Source organism: Oncorhynchus nerka, linkage group LG16 (assembly GCF_034236695.1).
Source record: "Oncorhynchus nerka isolate Pitt River linkage group LG16, Oner_Uvic_2.0, whole genome shotgun sequence".
NCBI classification, from domain to species: domain Eukaryota; kingdom Metazoa; phylum Chordata; class Actinopteri; order Salmoniformes; family Salmonidae; genus Oncorhynchus; species Oncorhynchus nerka.
Window position 1 is genome coordinate 12,215,462 of NC_088411.1, and position 19,932 is coordinate 12,235,393.

General features: G+C 41.7%; 1 protein-coding gene across 1 annotated transcript; it reads right to left on the bottom strand.

Annotated features, from left to right (window-relative positions):
* Window positions 1–245: 245 nt before the first annotated feature.
* Window positions 246–15,341, bottom strand: fra10ac1 (FRA10A associated CGG repeat 1). Its single transcript, XM_029684646.2, has 14 exons — window positions 15,257–15,341; window positions 14,248–14,327; window positions 14,045–14,137; window positions 13,904–13,949; window positions 13,555–13,631; window positions 13,352–13,435; window positions 13,188–13,272; window positions 12,206–12,251; window positions 3,935–4,048; window positions 3,679–3,721; window positions 3,409–3,536; window positions 1,877–1,927; window positions 1,238–1,325; window positions 246–1,130 (listed from the first exon to the last, which is right to left on the bottom strand). Exons 1-14 carry the CDS (start codon window positions 15,284–15,286, stop codon window positions 1,088–1,090), a joined length of 1,008 nt encoding a protein of 335 aa, XP_029540506.1. The 5' UTR covers window positions 15,287–15,341; the 3' UTR covers window positions 246–1,087.
* Window positions 15,342–19,932: the final 4,591 nt, after the last annotated feature.

The following is a 19,932-nucleotide window of genomic DNA, read 5'->3' on the forward strand; positions in this document are numbered from 1 at the left end:
AATAGCACATTGATATACAGTAGACGCAGGACTAACTTGAAACACTTTGAGGTAGACAGTCCTCATGACTCCTGTATCGTGCATGGAGATTACCCTATAAAGCTGGATTAGCCCTGGGAAAAGATCAGCCAATTGCGTTGCTGTCGAGACCAATGCACTTTGACGCACTTTGAGTAAGCACCTTGAGCGATGCCTGCATGAGGTGTTTCCTGATCAATATCATCCCGTGTCATCATATACATCCGTTATAGAGCACCTTTTTTTATTTTATTTTTTACAGTATACTGCATATGACACATATAGTATGTAAGACAGTGTACATTTTTCAATCAAGGACAATTCAGAGCAAAAGGTTATTCAATCAAATGCAATCTTATCTCTGTGACAACATATGCCTACAGTATTGTAATATGACATCCACACTCTTTAATTGGGTAATAGGGCACATTTATTAGCACAGAGAAACACCGATCAAAGTAGAATATGTACGATGGTCGACTTCCTCTTTAACGCATGATAACCGTTCATACAGGTTAACTCACTATCTGTGGACTCCTTTAGAAAGAAGAGAGAGTAATTACTGAAGATTAAAGCCATTGTGTCTAATCCCCAGGCAATGGACACGCATCTGAACTTCCTGACGAAAAGAGCACACGGGCCACTTCAGGCATAATTCACAGCTTCCAAATCGTAGCGCTACAGCATCGAACATTGGTTTGGACATCTATAACCCTATAGACAGAACATTGGTCAACTATAACCCTACAGGAAGAACATTAACAATGTGTTAATACATGCACTTTCCAATGCATTGGGTTTTATTTGGTGTCTCTACTACCATGGTTGAATGTTTTGCTTCCTCTAGTTTTCTTCTGATATTGATCTTTCTTGGCAGTTCTTTGTGGTTTTACATGGCACTCTATGCATATCGTAGTCTTTATTTCAGTTGTAAAAATAAATAAAAACAGATTTTATTTAGCTTCAGATAAACTCAAATATTCAACGAGGACAACTTCTAACACCAAATCAATAACATCAATGTCTGGACACGTAGACTCTTGCTGTCAGAAATCCACGGTCAGGGTGGTCAAAGAAACATGTCCTCAAAGTACTCGTCAAACTTCTCCTCCCTGGAAGACAGAAAATAGTCACGTCAGACTTTAAATGGCTGGTATTAGTGGCCAAAGGCCTAACAGGACATTGTAAAGGTGAGCTAATGTGAGAGTTCTAAGCTCACCTGGACTTCTCCTCCATGGTGGGGGCTGGGCCTTTCCAGTGGTCTGCCTCCGACAGGCTATCTGGCTCCTCACTGTGTTCTCCCTCTGCTACAGGGCGGGAAGGAGACCATACAAATCAGACAAATGTTATTCATCAAGAGATTTTCATGTACTACTACATTCAATCATAATGCTTTCATAAACAAGCACGTATAACAAGCGTCAACTGCAGCACATGAAAAAAAATTGGTACAGCGCTTAAGGTTTGAAGAGGGTCTGAAGAGTCAAGTCCCGACTTAAACGTATAAGAATATATGGCCCTTGGTCTGCGCCTTGGCTTTAGAGTTTGGCCTTCGTGTGCAACGACTGGCTTTTATTCATGTTAAACCGACAACCGAGGGTAAGCAGGCCCATACTTCAAGTGCAGCTGACAGTGTGAATGGATCGAAGCCACAATAATAGCATGACCGTTGTCGGGCTGCAGGGAAGACTCCCCGGAGGCTTAAGGGCCAAGCTCGCACACATGTTTTAAAAGGTATTTAAAAGGCACCTGTAATGAAGGTGGACACTAGGCCCAGTCTGTTCTGCTTGCTCTGAAGGTGTAAGATAATAAACTGCTCGACTTTGGTAGGGAGGTGGAGAGTGAGAACGAACGGTACCTTTGTCTGACTCTTGGGAGTCGTCCTCAGAGTTACTGGGGGAGGAGTGGTCTGCAAGGGGAGAGAGAAGGGGAACACAGGAAGGGATCAGTCAGTTTAACTTGGACAGCCAACTATGCGCAGTTGACATTGAGTAACAAAAAAGAAAGCAACATGACCGTTGAAGGGTCATTAACAAGCAAAAAGTGTTCAGCCAGCTATTATGTAATGGACAATTCCACAGTAAGAGTAACAGAGTCCGATTTTTCACTTTAAAACGTCAAATGAAAAACCTATGATTGAAAAGTTACACAGAGTTGTACGGTTTGTTTATGAGGACTACTTTTCACAATTTCCACAGAAAACTTCACAAAAACAAATGTACTTTAAGAACAGCGCAAATGAAAAGTTTGGTAACAGAATGATGGTTTGTGCTGTTTGTACCATCATTCTTTTTCTGCACAATTCTTCCAGTAAATGTGTTTTGTAAAGTTTTCAGTGGACATCTTTAAAAAGTAGCCCTTGTGCATAAAGTTGAATGGTTTGTTTAACTTCATTGGTTTTTGTTTGACACGCATTTTAAAAGTGAAAAATCTGAGTCTCAGTGTCACTGTTAACGTGGAATTGCCCTAATATCTCAACACTGTAGTAGGCCTATTTTTTATTTTGAACCTTCACTTAACGGCCTACACCCGTCCAAACCCGGACGACGCTGGGCCAACTGTGTGCCGGCCTATGGGACTCCCAATCACGTCCGGTTGTGATACAGCCTGGAATCGAACCAGGGTCTGTAGTGACGCCTCTAGCACAGATGCAGTGCCTTAGACCGCTGCGCCACTTGGGAGCCCCGAGTGTACAAAACTGAGTGTACAAAACAATAACACCTGCTCTTTCCATGACATAAACTGACCAGGTGAATCCAGGTGAAAGCTATGATCCCATATTGATGTTAAATCCACTTCAAATCAGTGTAGATGAAATGGAGGAGACAGGTTAAAGAAGGATTTTTAAGCCTCGAGAAGATTCAGACATGGATTGTGTATGAGTGCCATTCTGAGGGTGAACGGGCAAGACAAAATGTATAAGTGCCTTTGAACGGGTTATGGTAGTAGGTGCCAGGCACACCGGTTTGTGCCAAGAACTGCAACGTTGCTGGGTTTTTCACGCTCAACAGTTTCCCATGTGTATCAAGAATAGTCCATTACCCAAATGAAATCCAGACAACTTGACAACTGTGGCAAGCATTGGAGTCAACATGGGCCAGCATTCCTGTGGAATGCTTTCAACACTTTGTGGAGTCCATGCCCTGACAAATTGAGGCTGTTCTGAGGGCAAAAGGGGGGTAGCAACTCAATATTAGGAAGGTGTTCCTAATGTTTGGTATACTCACTTCAAGTTGTTCATGGTTGTGAGTCGGCAAATCCTAATTACATTTACATCATCAAGACATTAGTACAAACACCTTCTGCACTTTTAATTTTATCACCATGGCCTGTTATTTTTGTTTACCTATAACCATGGTTGTACTAAGATATGAAACGGTGGAGTCTTGCCTTTGTGCTTCCTTTTATGTTTGTTTTTGTGTTTCTTGGAGCCTTTCTTGGATCTTTTTGACTGTGGCTCAACTTCATTTTCCTCAGACGACTTTGGTCTTTTTCTCTTGGCGATCACCTCCTTTCTCCTGAAAAAAAGTCACTTGTTTCAATTTTGCCAATCGTCAAACATTAACTGTGACATCTTGACAGCACAAAAAGGGGCCAGAGACCCCACGTCTTCAATAGACGATGATAAACTGACAAGGAACTATTAGAGATTCAACTTACTTGTGATGATAGTTGAGTTTGAAGGAGCACTCGGGGCAGAGTCCTAGAAAATACCATCTCGGTCAGTATGGCAAACAATTGGAATCGAGGATGTGACCTAGGAAATGATTACTGTGACAGACTGCAACATTTACATTTAAGTAAACTAAGTTGATTTCGCATGTCGGAGTTTCCTCAGGGATCACAATGAGAGAAGGGAGTTATTCTTTTGGCTTTACGAATAGCTTAGACGGCCAGTAAACAACAGAGCTCTTACGGAGTTTGACCAGTGCGTTTCTCTTCTCTCCCTGCTCCACATAGGCAAAGTTCACCTCCCAGCTCTTCAGGCCATCCTCCTTCTCACAGCGCTTGTTCCCACACAGAAACTGGCCTAGAGTGTCAACACAACAGAAACAGGATTCAACTGCATTTCCATACCACACAGAGTAGAGCAATAGAGAGTGATTGAGTAATAATCTGTATCGTGTAAAAACAAATGTACTCTCATGACGACCTGCATTTTGCAGTTTTTTTGGTGCAAAACCTCGGAAACCCGCATCTGGGCAGGTTTCATTAAAAGAGAACAGACTGAGGGGGAAATATTTTCAAGTATATGAAGTCACCCAGTATTATATCTATTTTAAGGCAGATTATGCACATAGGATAGTCTGAATACGATGCGAGAAATGCCAATGTAAAGCTCAACAAGGGTGTGTTCCCCTGTGCACTTCATTATCACATATGTCACTGCTAATCAAGTCAAATTAGCTCTCAATTGGAGGAAAGGTGCATAAACATGGCTGTATCTTTAGTTCACACCTTGTTGTGTTACAGCCAGAACTTTAAATGGATTATATCGGTTTCTTGTCACTGGCCTACACACAACACCCCATAATGTCAAAGTGGAATTATTTTTTATTTTATTTTTTTACCCCTCTCTCCCCAATTTTGTGGTATCCAATTGGTAGTTACAGTCTTGTCTCATCGCTGCAACTCCAGTACGGACTTGGGAGAGGCGAAGGTCGAGAGCTGTGAGTCCTCCAAAACACAACCCAACCAAGCCGCGTTGCTTCTTGATACAATGCCCACTTAACCCGGAAGCCAGCCGCACCAATGTGTCGGAGGAACACCTGGCGACCGTGTCATAGGTGCACTGCGCCAGGCCCGCCACAGGAGTAACTAGTGCGCGATGGGACAAGAACATCCCTGCCGGCCAAACCCTCCCTCTAACCCGGACAACGCTGGGCCAATTGTGCGCCGCCCCATGGGTCTACCCGTCACAGCCGGCTGCAACAGAGCCTGGACTCGAACCCAGAATCTCTAATGGCACAGCTAGCACTGCTATGCAGAGCCATAGACCACTGCGCCACTTAAAAGTCAAATTCAGTTTGTTGACATTTTTACAAATTAATAAAAAATGAAAAGCTGAACTATATTGAGTCAGTAAGTATTCAACCTCTTTGTTATTGGAAGCCTAAATAAGTTCAGGAGTAACAATTTGCTTAACAAGGTCACATAATAAATTGCATGGACACTGTGTGCAATAATATAGTTTAAAATTACTTTTGAATGACTACCTCATCTCTATACCCCAACATACAATTATCTGTAAAGTTCCTCAGTCAGAGCAGGGAATTTCAAACACAGATTCAACCACAAAAACCAGGTTAGTTTTCCAATGCCTCATAAAGAAAGGCACCTATTGGTCGATGAGTTTTTTTTTAAACAGACGTTGAATATCCCTTTGAGCATGGTGAAGTTATTAATACACCCATTCACTACAAAGATACAGGCTTCCTTCCTAACTCAGTTGCTGGAGAGGAAATCGCTCAGGGATTTCACCATGAGGCCAATGGTGACTTTAAAACAGTTAGAGTTTAATGGCTGTGATAGGACATTGTAGTTACTCCACAATACTAACATACATTGACAGAGTGAAAAGAAGGAAGCCTGTACAGAACAAAAATATTCCAAAACATGCATCCTGTTTGCTACAAGCCACTAAAGTAAAACTGCAAAAAATATGGCAAATCAATTAACTTTTTGTCCTGAATACAAAGTGTTGTTTGGGGAAAATCCAATACAACACATACTGAGTACCACTCTCCATATTTTCAAGCATAGTGGTGGCTGCATCATGTTATGGGTATGCTTCTAATCGTATAAAAACGGAGCTAAGCACATGCAAAATTCTAGAGGAAAACCTGGTTCAGTCTACTTTTCATCAGACACTGGGAGATAAATTCACCTTTCAGCAGGACAATAACCTAAAGCACAAGGCCAAATCTACACTGGAGTTGCTTACCAAGAAGACAGTGAATGTTCCTGAGTGGCCTAGTTACAGTTGTGACTTAAAACGGCTTGAAAATCTATGGCAAGACCTGAAAATGGTTGTATAGCAATGATCAACCACTAACTTGACAGAGCTTTAAGAATTTTGAAAATAATAATTGTACAATCCAGATGTGGAAAGACTCAAAGTATACTTCTACAAAGTATTGACTCAGGGATGTGAATACTTCTGAAAATTAGATATTTCTGTATTTCATTTTCAAAAAATTGGAAAAACATGTTTTCACTTTGTCATTATGGGGTAGTGTGTGTAGATTGGTGAGAAAAAATAAATTTCATCAATTTTGAATTCAGGCTGTAACACAACAAAATGTGTAATAAGTCAAGGGTATTTACTACTTCTGAAGGCACTGTATATAGGATGTGACTAGTCAGAAGACACCTCCATTCCTATCAACAGTCAAGAGCTGTGGTTGACCTGCCGAGGTTCCTACTGCTGCGGTCTAATCTTATTTTGCACCACCAGGGCTCCTTTTAGTCCTCTCCTCCTACAGCAGGAGACATGAAGCAGGAACTGGCCAGTGGCCATGCCTTAACCCTGATTGACCATCAACAGCCTGGGTTTATCTTTAGCAGGCTTAATGATGGATCCTCCAGATTGCCCAGGAGGAAAAGTGTCATGAACGGACGGGACTGTTCCCCCCCCTTCTTTCTTGTCATCCTGCTGTTTAGGAGTCCTTAGACCTCACCTGACCCCAGGCTGCTGGAGCTGGCAACATGCCATGAGCTGCCTTCTTCACATGAAGGCCTTATCTGCCAGAATAAAGACCATTCTCTCCGATGCTGACAGCTGTGATTTATACTTACCAATGGAAAAGCATAAGCAACAAGAGGTAGCGGTGACTTCTAGAGAGACCGTGTCAACATGACTTTAGGCCGCTGGAGATGGCTACATGCCATGAGCTGCACGTGCAGGCGAATTAACACCTTATCTGCCAGATAAGGCTCCATTCTCCCGGATGTTGGAGAGTCGTTCTAACAATAGTAGACATTTAAATTGTGCACTAATATTGACTTTTAAAAGCCTGTTATATTAAATGAAGTGAACATTTAATACATCACATTTTTTATATGAAAAAAAATATATATATGCAAAAAACTATCTGCTTTCTGGCATGTTCCACCTCATGTTTTTTCTGACTTCGTGGAAGATTTTAACCCACTTAACCCCAACATTTCTCCAAGCTTTCACCATCATTGTAAAACCCTAGTTTTGCCCTATGTTGTTGATTTACAAAAGTAATTTGTGAAGATGAATGTTTATTTCATACGATAAGGGATTCATTTACGTTTGTCCTTCATTTTAAGGTCAACCCTGTCACGTAAACTGAACTCTCGTTTTAATAGCAAAAACATTGAACATCTAATAGTCAAATCATAGTGTAAAAGAAGGTGAGCTGATTCAAAAAATGTTTTTGTCATTTTATTGTTGTTTTGTGGTAGAAAACTGAGAGTCGAGCATAACACATCAACCCTGTTATCCATAAATAGATGGGCAAAGAAACGTTTTTTTTTTAACAAGTACATTTTTGTTACGCTTGCTTTCAATTGCCCCTCCCTGTTGTACACAACATGCTTCCATTCCCCGTCACAAGGGGAGTCATGTCTGATTTAAGATAAAATCATCAACCCTGTTAAGGTCGACTGAATCTTTAATTGGCCCTTTTCCTGTTACTTTAATTGTAATTTGGCTTATTTTGACCTTTTGAGATAGGAAAACATGTTTCTTTTATGAAGTGGAACATGTGCTCTTTATGTCAGAATATTATAATTAGGTGAAATAAAGTTTTTTAAATGTATTTTTATTTTTAAGAATTACACTACCCAAAAGGCACTCTTTTCCGTGGAACGACTCTGGTAGATGTGATTATAAAGCATGTTAAGCAATGAAAAGGGAGTTACTCTCTAGGGAGAGGCCCCGCCCCGTCTTAGAGATACAGCGCATGACCTCACTGGAATGGATCTCTAGTGTCCTTTTAGTTTGGACACACTGTGGCTGGCTTCTATGCCGTTTGACTTTCCAAAAACATGCTGTAAAAGTTCCACCAACAACTGTTCCCAAAACTAGCCCCTGATCACGTCTCTCCGTTCCATTACATTTACCCCTAAGAATCATTGGACGAAGGCGTCTTCTGTACGGGGGAGTTTTGTTAATGCTTGGTCTGAACATTAACGCGCTGCATCACTTGCGGTACGGTTTTGGAAGCATAAGGACCTTCTCTTTCATATCAGCAAGAGATAAAAAAATATATATATTTTTGAGGTTGAGACGAAGGTTGAAAGTCATGCGTCCTCCGATACACAACCCAACCAAGCCGCACTGCTTCTTAACACAGCGCACATCCATCCCGGAAGCCAGCCGCACCAATGTGTCGGAGGAAACACTGTGCATCTGGCAACCTTGGTTAGCGTGCACTGCGCCCGGCCCGCCACAGGAGTCGCTGGTGCGCGATGAGACAAGGATATCCATACCGGCCAACCGTAACCGGTTGCGGCCGGTTACGGTTACGACAGAGCCTGGACGCGAACCCAGAGTCTCTGGTGGCACAGCAGGCGCTGCAGTACAGCGCCCTTAACCACTGCGCCACCCGGGGGGCCTTAGCAAGAGATCATTTACAACAAAAAACAACAACAAAAAAGGTTCAATTGAAACACACCTTTACAGAGTTAGGGCTGCCACACGACATCTCTATGTTACAGCGCTTGTTTACGGAGGACAAACAGAAGACCGAGGCGACCACCTGTGCTAATTAGCCATCTAGCATGTGCCAAACACCTGTGTATAAGCGTAACTCTGTGTAGAGGAAGTGTAGTTTCATCGGATGGAGGCACTCACAGCTGTATGGATCTGTGCAACACTGCTACAGTAAGTGTAGCTTTTTTTTTTTTTTTTTTTTTTAAAGGAATCTTTCTCGCAGACAAAAGACATGGACCATATGTTTTGAAAGCTGCATCGCAAGCAATGATTATTGACGTTTCTAAATGCTCAAACACAGCTTCTGGATTGTGGTTCACATGAGCGATTAACATAAAGAGTTAATCGCTCGCCTTTGACCAGCGGCGTGCCCTCACAGCATCAGATGTGGATGGTTACAGCCTCCCGAGTAGCGCAGTGGTCTACACATTCTTGACATAATAGAGATAAATTGTGATTATGTCATCAATAATTCACAAATATTGTTTATAAAAAACCAATGCTGATGCTGCTTGAGTCAACAGTGGTTAAGTGGTCCAACACTCAGAATTGGGGGTCTGCCCGATTAAAAAAAAAAAAAAAAAAGCATATTTGTCATGTCTACTCCTGCTCCCCCACTCGACGTCGCCAGTTTACTAACCACCGGTCCTGGCAACCCATCACGATGCACACCTGGACTTCATCACTACCCTGATTACTTCCCCTTTATCTAGCACTCCCTAGCATCTCTCTTCAGGCAGTATTGGTTCAGTTTTTATGTCCGGATGCTTCTCTTGTTTTGTACTCTCCATGTTCGCGCCATTTCCTGACTCCCTGCATCTACGTTACAATATGGAAAGATATCTGCTGTTTCAAAGTGAGCAAAATAAACTAATTAGAATATTATATAAGCGAACATGTTTTTATGTTTGGGACCTTTGAACAGAAAGTATCCAACTCATGGAATTACAAAGTGATTGCAGACAGACATGTCGAAAGATGAACTACTGACCTTGCTTGATAAATAGATCTTCACATGTGTACTAATCTCGGTTAACCCAGAACTAAATCTTGCGTAATTGGGTCTATACATGTTACAAATGGAGAGTTCTGGTTCGCGAAGTCTCTGCCCTTGCAAAAAGGAAACTCTCAGCCAAACCCAAACCTGACACATCCAAATAACCAGTGACCAAAACCCAAACACCGGAAATACTCGTTATCCCACGCATCCCATTCAGTCTCAACAGATTCTACGGTTTACACTCCAGTCTCATCATGACGTAGGCCCTACCTACTTCCGACTGGGGGATTCTCCAAACACCAGCTTGGTTGGCAACAGTGTTGATTTAGGACACACTTTGTTGAATCGTGTCAACTCGGTTTCAAGGAGCACACATTGTCACATGCTAAAGTAGGCGGACACACCATTGCCATATGGGGATGGACAGACATGGTCTTAGCTAAGACAGATGGCATGTAAACAGTATGCTAAGGCTCAGACGGTAAGAGGGTTTAGGGGCCCTAGCGCTCCAGCGGCAGACACGAGAACAAATCAAATGTTATGTTACATGCGCCCAATACAACAGATGTAGACCTTACTGTGAAATGCTTACTTACAAGCTCTTAACCAACAATGCAGTTCAAAAAAATAGAGTTAAGAAATCATTTTAAAAGTACAAAAAAAAAGACTAAAATAACAATAACGAGGCTATATACATGGGGTACCAGTACCGAATCAATGTGCAGGTTAGTCGGAGTAATTTGTACATATAGGTACGGGTAAAGTGACTATGCATAGATAATAAACAGCGAGTAGCAGCAGTGTAAAAACAAAGTGGGGGTAAATAATGTAAATAATCCGGGTGGCCATTTGATTAATTGTTCAACGGTCTTATAGCTTGGAGGTAGAAGCTCTTAAGGAGCCTTTTGGACCTAGACCTGGTGCTCTGGCACCGCTTGTCGTGCAGTAGCAGAGAGAACAGTCTAGGTCTTGGGTGACTGAAGTCTGTGACAATTGTTTTGGGCCTTCCTCTGACACCGCCACCAGTGAGGAGAAGACAGAAACATAAGGCTGTGGAGAGACGGTCCTTCTAACAAAAGCATCGGGTCCTTTTCTTATCAAATGAATGACGTGCTGTATAGAGGGTGAAAAAACATGTATGTCCCCTTTGGCAAAACAACAGCTGTAAAAGGCTTGCTACAAAGCCTTGTGTATAGTAAGAAAGAAGTGCTGTTGCTGAATCTTTCCTGGTGTGGCCAAAACGGGTAACTAACGTTCATTACACATGATTAGATCAATACTTGACCTAACCCAAAGCAACATGACCTGTGACACAGAGATAGCATGAAACTAAAGTATGACTAGCATTGGTCAGAGAGAGAACATGACTGGCCTCTTACACATGTAGACGGATTGGTCATTGCATCCCATTGAAGAGGGAATGATAGAACAGAGCATCGGCTGTGAACTTTGATGTTCTGAGTCAGCCTTTTAATCCCGTGGCACTGCCTACAGAATAGCAGTAAACGAAAATACAAGGGCGGGATTAGCTAGAGTGACTTAATCTGGTACAGCATATTGGCTTATTCAGCTTTCTCGGAGTGGCAAGAATAGATCTGTTCAATGCATTACTTAAAGTCTCTCAGTGCACTCACCTTGTAGCATTTCCCAATAACCTAATCTATTTATACTTTCTATCATCCACAAAGCGATCATCCACAAAGCTTTATTAAATCATTTACAAGTGGATAATTGAATGGCTACTCTATTTGTGTAGTTACTTCCTGAGTACCAAGGGAAGGAGGAGATTTATTTGGAAGCATCAATGGCAGACATCACACATCTATTTGTTTTGGGGAAATACATTTATCTGGTGATTATTTTCCACATAATGGGATGCAATGACCAATCCATGCTCTGGCTGAGTTTCCATTTAAGGGAGTGGAGACTTTGCTAGTTCAGTTAGTATCTAGTGTCTTTTCTCATACATCTCCCCCAGAACCTAATCGAGCGTCTGACACAATTATGGTAGATTTAATGTTAACCAAAAGTGGTTAACTCTGATCCTGGAGCGCCGCAGGCACCATCGAGTTTTGTTCCAACCAGATACCACACCTACTTCTAGAAATCAGCTCACCAACTAAGCTTACTGACTATTCTTAGTGGTTGGATACATTTCACCCTCCTCTCCCCAGTCGAAATCCAAAGAGGTAAACTAAAAACCTTACGTGCCTGCCATGTGTTATTACAAGAACAGGGTTGTCAACCCCTGAAAGCTGAGTCAAAAGTAAGCACGCCTTGACCTTTATCGCCATCTAGTGGTAGAGTGTCGCATTATTTCTGACTAGAATAGTTGGTTGATATGTACAAACATATGTCCCCGACTCCAGGTATTGGCATTTTAATGGTGAAGTGTATAAGCCATTAACTGAATAAAAAACAAACGAATAAACAGAACTTTCATCAATGTATACATTTATAATGTATAAATGTCTCTGAATTTAAAATGTAATAAAGACTACCTTTGCCAGAGACGACTTCCTTTTCTACGCGCCATCGGAACCCAAACTGGAGGAAAAGTGCAGTCATCCTCATTAATCACATAATACCAATAGAACACTATGTATGCACACTTACATAAACACTAACGTTCAAAAGTTTGGGGTCACTTAGAAATGTCCTTGTTTTGAAAAAAAAAAAATGAATGACTATTGTAGCTGGAAACCGCTGATTTTTAATGGCCAGCATCCCGGAGTCACCTCTTCACTGTTGACGTTGAGACTGATGTTTTGCGGGTACTATTTTATAAAGCTGCCAGTTGAGGACTTGTGAGGTGTCTGTTTCTCAAACTAGACACTAATGTACTAATGTCCTCTTGCTCAGTTGTACACCGGGGCCTCCCACTCTTCTTTCTATTCTGGTTAAAGCCAGTTTGCCCTGTTCTGTGAAGGGAGTAGTACACAGCGTTGTACGAGATCTTCAGTTTCTTGGCAATTTCTCACATGGAATAGCCTTCATTTCTCAGAACAAGAATAGACTGACGAGTTCCAGAGGAAAGTTATTTGTTTCTGGCCATTTTGAGCCTGTAATCAAACCCACAATTGCTGATGCTCCAGATACTCAACTAGTCTAAAGAAGGCCAGGTTTACTGCTTCTTTAATCAGGACAACAGTTTTCAGCTGTGCTAACATAATTGCAAAAGGGTTTTCTAACGATCAATTAGCCTTTTAAAATGATAAACTTGGATTAGCTGACACAACGTGCCATTGGAACACAGGAGTGATGGTGGTTGCTGATAATGGGCCTCTGTACGACTATGTAGATATTACATTTAAAATCAGCCATTTCCAGCTACAATAGTAATTTACAAAGTTAACACTGTATTTCTGATCCATTTGATGTTATTTTAACGGACAAAAAAAAGTGCTTTTCTTTAAAAAACAAGGACATTTCTAAGTCAAACATTTGAACGGTACTGTATATATATAAAAAAATACCACATACCTTGTTTTCTTTATATCTGCTTAGATCAGCGATGCAGTACTCTTTGAAGAGCTTGTCATAGTACTTCTTTGCTAGTTCTTTCTCCCTGATAATAAAAGAGCAGCTATTGGTGACCAATATTTCCAACAGTGGCAAATAAAAGTATTTTGTTAAACAGTACTTACCATGTCATTTCTTCTTCATCCTCATCCCGCCACAGGAAGCGATGGTTTTCACGCACCACATCCAGGTCCGATTTATCATTGGCCCTTAGGTTTACAATGACAAATGATGTGTCAGCATTTTTTTCATATCACACAGAAATGTATCATTAGGAAGATCTCTACTCCACATATTAGGCAACATTAAAAACAAAAGCAAAACTTACGTGGAGCGTCTGAGATCCTCCACTTTCCCACCATAATACAATATGTAGTCACTGACAAACTTTTTATGTCTCTCAAACTGAAGGTAAATGGTTAGGGAATCAATGGTAATAAAATCATGTAGAAAAATAAGGAACTGAATTAATAATGCATCCTGGGAAAAAAAAACAATAGACATTGAACATTGTTGCTGGGTGAAGCACATTCAGGGGGAACTTTGCTGCTATTCTGGCAGGTACACACTCCCAAACATGAATCGTCAATCACAATGCACTCTAACATGCGACAGGGGGACCCTTTCATCGTTTTCTTACTTGTGAAAACTCTTCATCGTCAATTGTAGAAGGATACAGCATTCATTGATATCAGGTGATGACGTCGGTTTCTGGCTTCCTCCCTGTTGTGGGAACACAAAACACTTGCAGTCACTAACAGAAAACATAATTGACGTCAGGCAACGATGCTTCATTATGAAAGAGACCGATACTGTACCTGTCATATTCATGAGTGGCAACATCCCTATGTGCCACCTTTGTGTGTCTTCCTTTCTGAAAGGGCTTCTGCAGAAGATCATCCTCACGTTTCCTGCAAGTCAACATTAATGAGAATTTTTTTTTTTTTTAAATGGTATGTAGTATCTTGAAGTAGGCTAATTGTTTGGATTTGAGTTTGCTATATGGTCTTCTGGCCCTTACCTTTTCACTCCACGTTGAGACGTCTCCCCCTGGCCCTCGTCATCACTGAAGTCGGAGTCATACCCTCCGCCTCCATGGGCCTGCAAGAAAAGTAACCTTTCTGTCATCATGCCATATAGCTTGTGAGAGCTTGTTAGGCCCACATGATAGTAGGCCTATAATCTATTGTTTAGCCATCAAGCACAGGTAGGCTAAATCTACAGAAATAGAAAAGGTAGCTTATGAAATATTCGTTGTTTTGGAAGCATGTGTGACTCAATGTGGGCAGCAGGTAGCCTAGTGGTTAGAGCATTGGACTAGTAACCGAAAGGTTGCAGCATCGAATCGCCGAGCTGACAAAGTAAAAAATCTGTTGTTCTGCCCCTGAACAAGGCAGTTAACCCACTGTTCCCATGTCATCATTGAAAATAAGAAATTCTTCTTCATTGACTTGCCCAGTTAAATAAAGATTAAAAAAATTACAAGGTCAGCTTTATCAAATGGCCATCTCAGCAGACTGGATGAAACATCACACCAGGGCTGCATTGCAGTGATATGCAACGTGAAGGGCTGACTTGTTTAGGATGCTGTTTTGTCAACATCTGCAACGTGAAGGTCAGGATGTGGGGCTGAATTGGTTAGGTAACTACATTTGACATATAGCAAGGAATTGAGAAATTGGCACTCACTTTACTTTGACTCTGGCTAGAGAGTTAACGTTCGCCCAAATGTAATAGCCAGGGAACTTGCTTGCTAGTTTTAGCTACTTGCTGCTGTTGACCATGGCCATTGCTGTCGACAATATGCATTTTTTTAGGGCAAGGTACAGTATATAAGTAGCTAGCGTTGTCTCCTAAGTTGCACACAATGTGTAACATGTGCGGCTAGCCATAAATCATTGAAGCTAGCGTGTTGACTAGGTCCAGATACAGCTAGATATGTGACATGGATGAAACAAATGGATCAAGTATAAATACACTATAAAGTAGTCCATTTTGTCTGACCTAAGATAAAGTCGAGATACAACTACCTTTACGAGACTGTCCATATTTCTCGCCATGCTCACGATTAGCCTACGGTTTGTTTACATTGGAAAGTCTTCTTCTTCGTTGGGTTGACAGATTGCATTCGACGTTTAAGGTGCATACAACGCCACCTACTGTACTGGAGTGGGAGGCCAGTCACAGCCTACATTAAATTATCTTCATTAGTCCTGTTCCTCTAAGAAAGTTAAATAGAGCCCTAGACACCACTTTCCTCCCCCCACTACACCACCCAAACTCCAACCCTGTCCACCTCTAACTTTTTTACACAATATCTCCCTCTCTATGTCATACAGTTCACAAAATATGCTCACCGTATCCTCCACTAAACACTCATCACACAGCCCGGTTTCATGTCTCCCTATCATCCACAACGTGGCATTCAAACCTGTGTGCCCAAACCGTAGTCTACTCCACACAACTTCCTCTCTTCTACATCCCATGCTCCCCACCTCTTCCTTTACTGACCAGTGCACGCAATAAAATTGCCTCCCCTTACTATCTGCTATGCTTTATCTTGGCCAGGTCGCAGTTGCAAATGAGAACTTGTTCTCAACTAGCCTACCTGGTTAAATAAAGGTGAAATAAAAATAAAAAAATCCCACTCCCTTTGCCAAAGATCAAGCCCTTTTGCCCCGACCAAGGACTTGACTTCCCTGCGGCCCAGCGGGACCTGAAGATCTACCCCCTCTCTCCTCACCACACTCTTAGCCACAACATCAAGCCTTCTCATTACCCTCCACAACCAAATGGGCGGGAACCCAGCAAAAGCTTACCACCACTCCCATCCTCTCCAATCCCATTAACAGCACTATCATCTCCACAAACAAGTCTCCCCTATCCGACCTGCCCGCCTTCACACTACTCAACACTGCAGCGGAATCAGAGCAAATCACCACTGACACATAATCAGTTAACCGCTTACACACTCTAACGTTGAAATCTGGGATATACACCCCTGCCCTGTACCCTACCACTAACTGGATCCTTTGAATCCTCTGTATATATCCTTAAAAAACAAATAAAAACGATTATCTACAGTATATATATCTCTCCACACACCTTCTCACGTCCTCATCCCATTCTCTGCTACCCTCAATCATATCCACATCTACACATGGTTTCGTAAACAGCCACAGAGGAACATTCCCCAATGCAATTGCTGGCCCTATCTCTCTCTCCCCCAGTCCATATTCTACCACTTTCTGCCCAATTGTCCACCAGTACACACTCTGCTTACCCACTCCTCACTCCCAGCAGTCCCCAGTTTCCGTGACTGCAGGATGTCCTTTTGAACTCTTTCAACCTCGCCCAGTACGCTAATGCAAGTTTGTCCCGGCCTTATCCTCAGTGGCAGTTCCCCACTATCCAGCTGCAATGCCTCAACAGGTGTCGTATTGGCAAAGTCGCGTATTGATTACATATAAGAGAATGTTTATGATTGGAGGGGCTGGAGCATAGAGATCCTATTCAATTCTAGCTCTAATTCCTAATTATATGGCCTGGAGAACGTGTGTCACACCAAAAGAAAGGTGGATTAAATGTATTTCTAACAGTGAACTGTCGCAACCAATGATATATATATATATAAACACCATTGGCCACAATCAAAGTTACAGGGCAGGTCCTTTCCAAATCCAAAATGTGATGCTGGAATCAAACCACAGCCTAATAACGAATACACAAGATACATCAGATATTCAGGTGCTGATTTTAATAATAAAAAAACTAAGTTGTTTTTGAGAAGAAAAACACATAAATACAGAAGGCCCCTAGTCTATTTTGAACATGCATACAGAGAAATCCAGAGTAGAGCACAGACTAGCCTTTTTCTATGAACTTCCGACTTGTTTGATCCGCTATGCAGTCGATACTTACATTAAAATTCTTAAACCCTCATCGTGTACCAGAGTAGGCTGGTGGGAGAAACTATAGAAGGACGAGTTCATTGTAATGGATGGAATGAAATGGAATGTGAGAATGCTATTCATTGACTACAGCTCAGCGTTCAACACCATAGTGCACTCAAATACAAAGGAGATGATCATATGACTACAGGAAAAGGAGGACCGAGCACGCCCCCATTCTCATCGACGGGGCTGTGGTGGAGCAGGTTGAGAGCTTCAAGTTCCTTGGCATTCACATCACCAACAAACTGGCATGGTCCAAGCACACCAAGACAGTCGTGAAGAGGACACGACAAACCTATTCCCACTCAGGAGACTGAAAAGATTTGGCATGGGTCCTCAGATCTTCAAATCTTTTACAGCTGTACCATCGAGAGCATCCTGACGGGTTGCATCACCGCCTGGTATGGCAACTGCTCGGCCTCCGACCGCAAGGCACTACAGAGGGTAGTGCGTACGGCCCAGTACATCACCGGGGCCAAGCTTCCTGCCACCCAGGACCTCTATACCAGGCGGTGTCAGAGGAAGGCCCTAAAAATTGTCCAAGAGGAAGGCCCTAAAAATTGTCAAAGACACCAGCCACCCTAGTCATAGACTGTTCTCTCTGCTACCGCACAGCAAGCAGTACCGGAGCGCCAAGTCTAGGTCCAAGAGGCTTCTACACAGCTTCTACCCCCAAGCCACACGACTCCTGAACGACTAATTAAATGGCAACCGGGACTGCATTGCCCCCCACCTTAAAACTGCATTGTTGGTTAAGGGCTTGTAAGTAAGCATTTCACTGTAAGGTCTACACCTGTTGTATTCAGTGCATGTGACAATTAACATTTGAATTGATTTGAATGGTATCAAACTGTATATACAGTTAAAATCGGAAGTTTACATACACCTTAGCCAACTACATTTAAACTCAGTTTTTCACAATTCCTGACATTTAATCCTAGGAAAATTCCCTGTCTTAGGTCAGTTAGGATCAACACTTTATTTTAATCATGTGAAATGTCAGAATAATAGTAGAGAGAATGATTTATTTCAGCTTTTATTGCTTTTATCACATTCCCAGTGTGTCAGATGTTTACATACACTCAATTAGTATTTGGTAGCATTGCCTTTAAATGGTTGAACTTGGGTCAAACGTTTCAGGTAGCCTTCCACAAGCTTCCCACAATAAGTTAGGTGAATTGTGGCCCATTCCTCCTGACAAAGCTGGTATAACTGAGTCAGGTTTGTAGGCCTCCTTGCTCGCACACACTTTTTCAGTTCTGCCCACAAATTTTGTTTGTGATTGAGGTCAGGGCTTTGTGATAGCCACTCCAATACCTTGACTTTGTTGTCCTTAATCCATTTTGCCACAACTTTGGAAGTATGCTTGGGGTGATTGTCCATTTGCGACCAAGCTTTAACTTCCTGTTAAACCAAGCTTTAACTTCCTGGTTCACTGACTTTTGGGTGTCGGAAGCGGACTTCCTATGATCATATATGGCAAATGGACATCCTGATTTGGTACTTTCAATACGTATATATGTCATTTAGACATTTCTTATGCCATTAGGACATGGTTCACTGACTTCTGGGGTCGGAAGACGACTTCCTATGATCATATATGGCAAATGGACATAAAATCCTGATTTGGTACTTTCAATACGTATATATGCCGTTTGGACATTTCTTATTCCATTTGGACTTGGTTCACTGACTTTTGGGTTCGGGGGCCAACTTCCTATGATCATAAATGGCAAATGGACATAACATAGGCCTTATGGACAAACTCAATAAAATAAGACAAATGTATGTCCATACGGTTACTACATATGTATAATTGGCAATATTTCACCCTTGACTTTGTGATCATTTCCCATATGAAATCCTACAGTGTGGCACTCTCGCCCCCCAATGGGATTTTTGGTTTATGAAGCTTGGCATTTGCAATATTCCGGTTGCAATATGTTTTTGATGAACTGCCGTCCGTTTGAATGGTATTTGCGATTGTGTATATGGTTTGCCCAATGCCAATAAGATGCCATTCATTTTTGTCCATTTCATGGGGGTCTTCCCTTACCTGAACACTAACTTTAACCCCTACCCCTACCCTAACCATAATCCTTACCTAATCTTAACCATTTAACATTTTAACTTTAATGGGTAGGGACATCCAAAGGATGTCACATCTTTTGCTCATTTGCATAGTTCATTGTTTAAATCCAGCATTCACTTCCAGCATTTTATTCAATGTCTTAATTTTCTGCACTGTGTTATCATTTACATCCCTCTATTTCAACAACAGCAAAAACTTTTCCTTGACAGAATAATTATTCTCCTCTGACTGTGCATTTTCTGCATTTATACCTTCGCTAATAGAGGTTTATTAACCAATTTCAATGGGGTCTGTACTCCTGAAGTGGTTGACTGTTTTTGTGCTTGCCAGTTAGCTAGCAGTTCTCAGCTGTCAGCAGCCAATGGCTAGCAGTTTCTGACTGGCATTAAAAACTGATTGATTCCCATCATTTTTCAAGTCATTACTAAATCAAACATTAAACCTTGTAAACAACTAATGGTAATTTATGGTAACCTGGTAAACAATTCATTTAGACCCAACATTTATTTGATACAGGCGTTTATTTGCTGAAATGTGTGCCATTGCGCGGCTATAAGAAGGAAGATGAGGCTATTTGAGACTTGCCGATTTAATTGAAGTTTTACAGTAGGTTAATAACAATATAATAAAAAAACAAATCAAAATCATAATAATAATACAA

What these genes read in the sequence shown, in the direction of transcription:
- fra10ac1 (XM_029684646.2), bottom strand. Translation starts at nt 15,286, where the DNA reads ATGGCGAGAAATATGGACAGTCTCGTAAAG. An exon ending in TCTCAACGTGGAGTGAAAAG is followed by an intron (nt 14,138 to 14,247) that starts GTAAGGGCCAGA and finishes GTTGACTTGCAG; the next exon opens with GAAACGTGAGGATGATCTTC. An exon ending in AAACGCACTGGTCAAACTCC is followed by an intron (nt 3,722 to 3,934) that starts GTAAGAGCTCTG and finishes GGTATTTTCTAG; the next exon opens with GACTCTGCCCCGAGTGCTCC.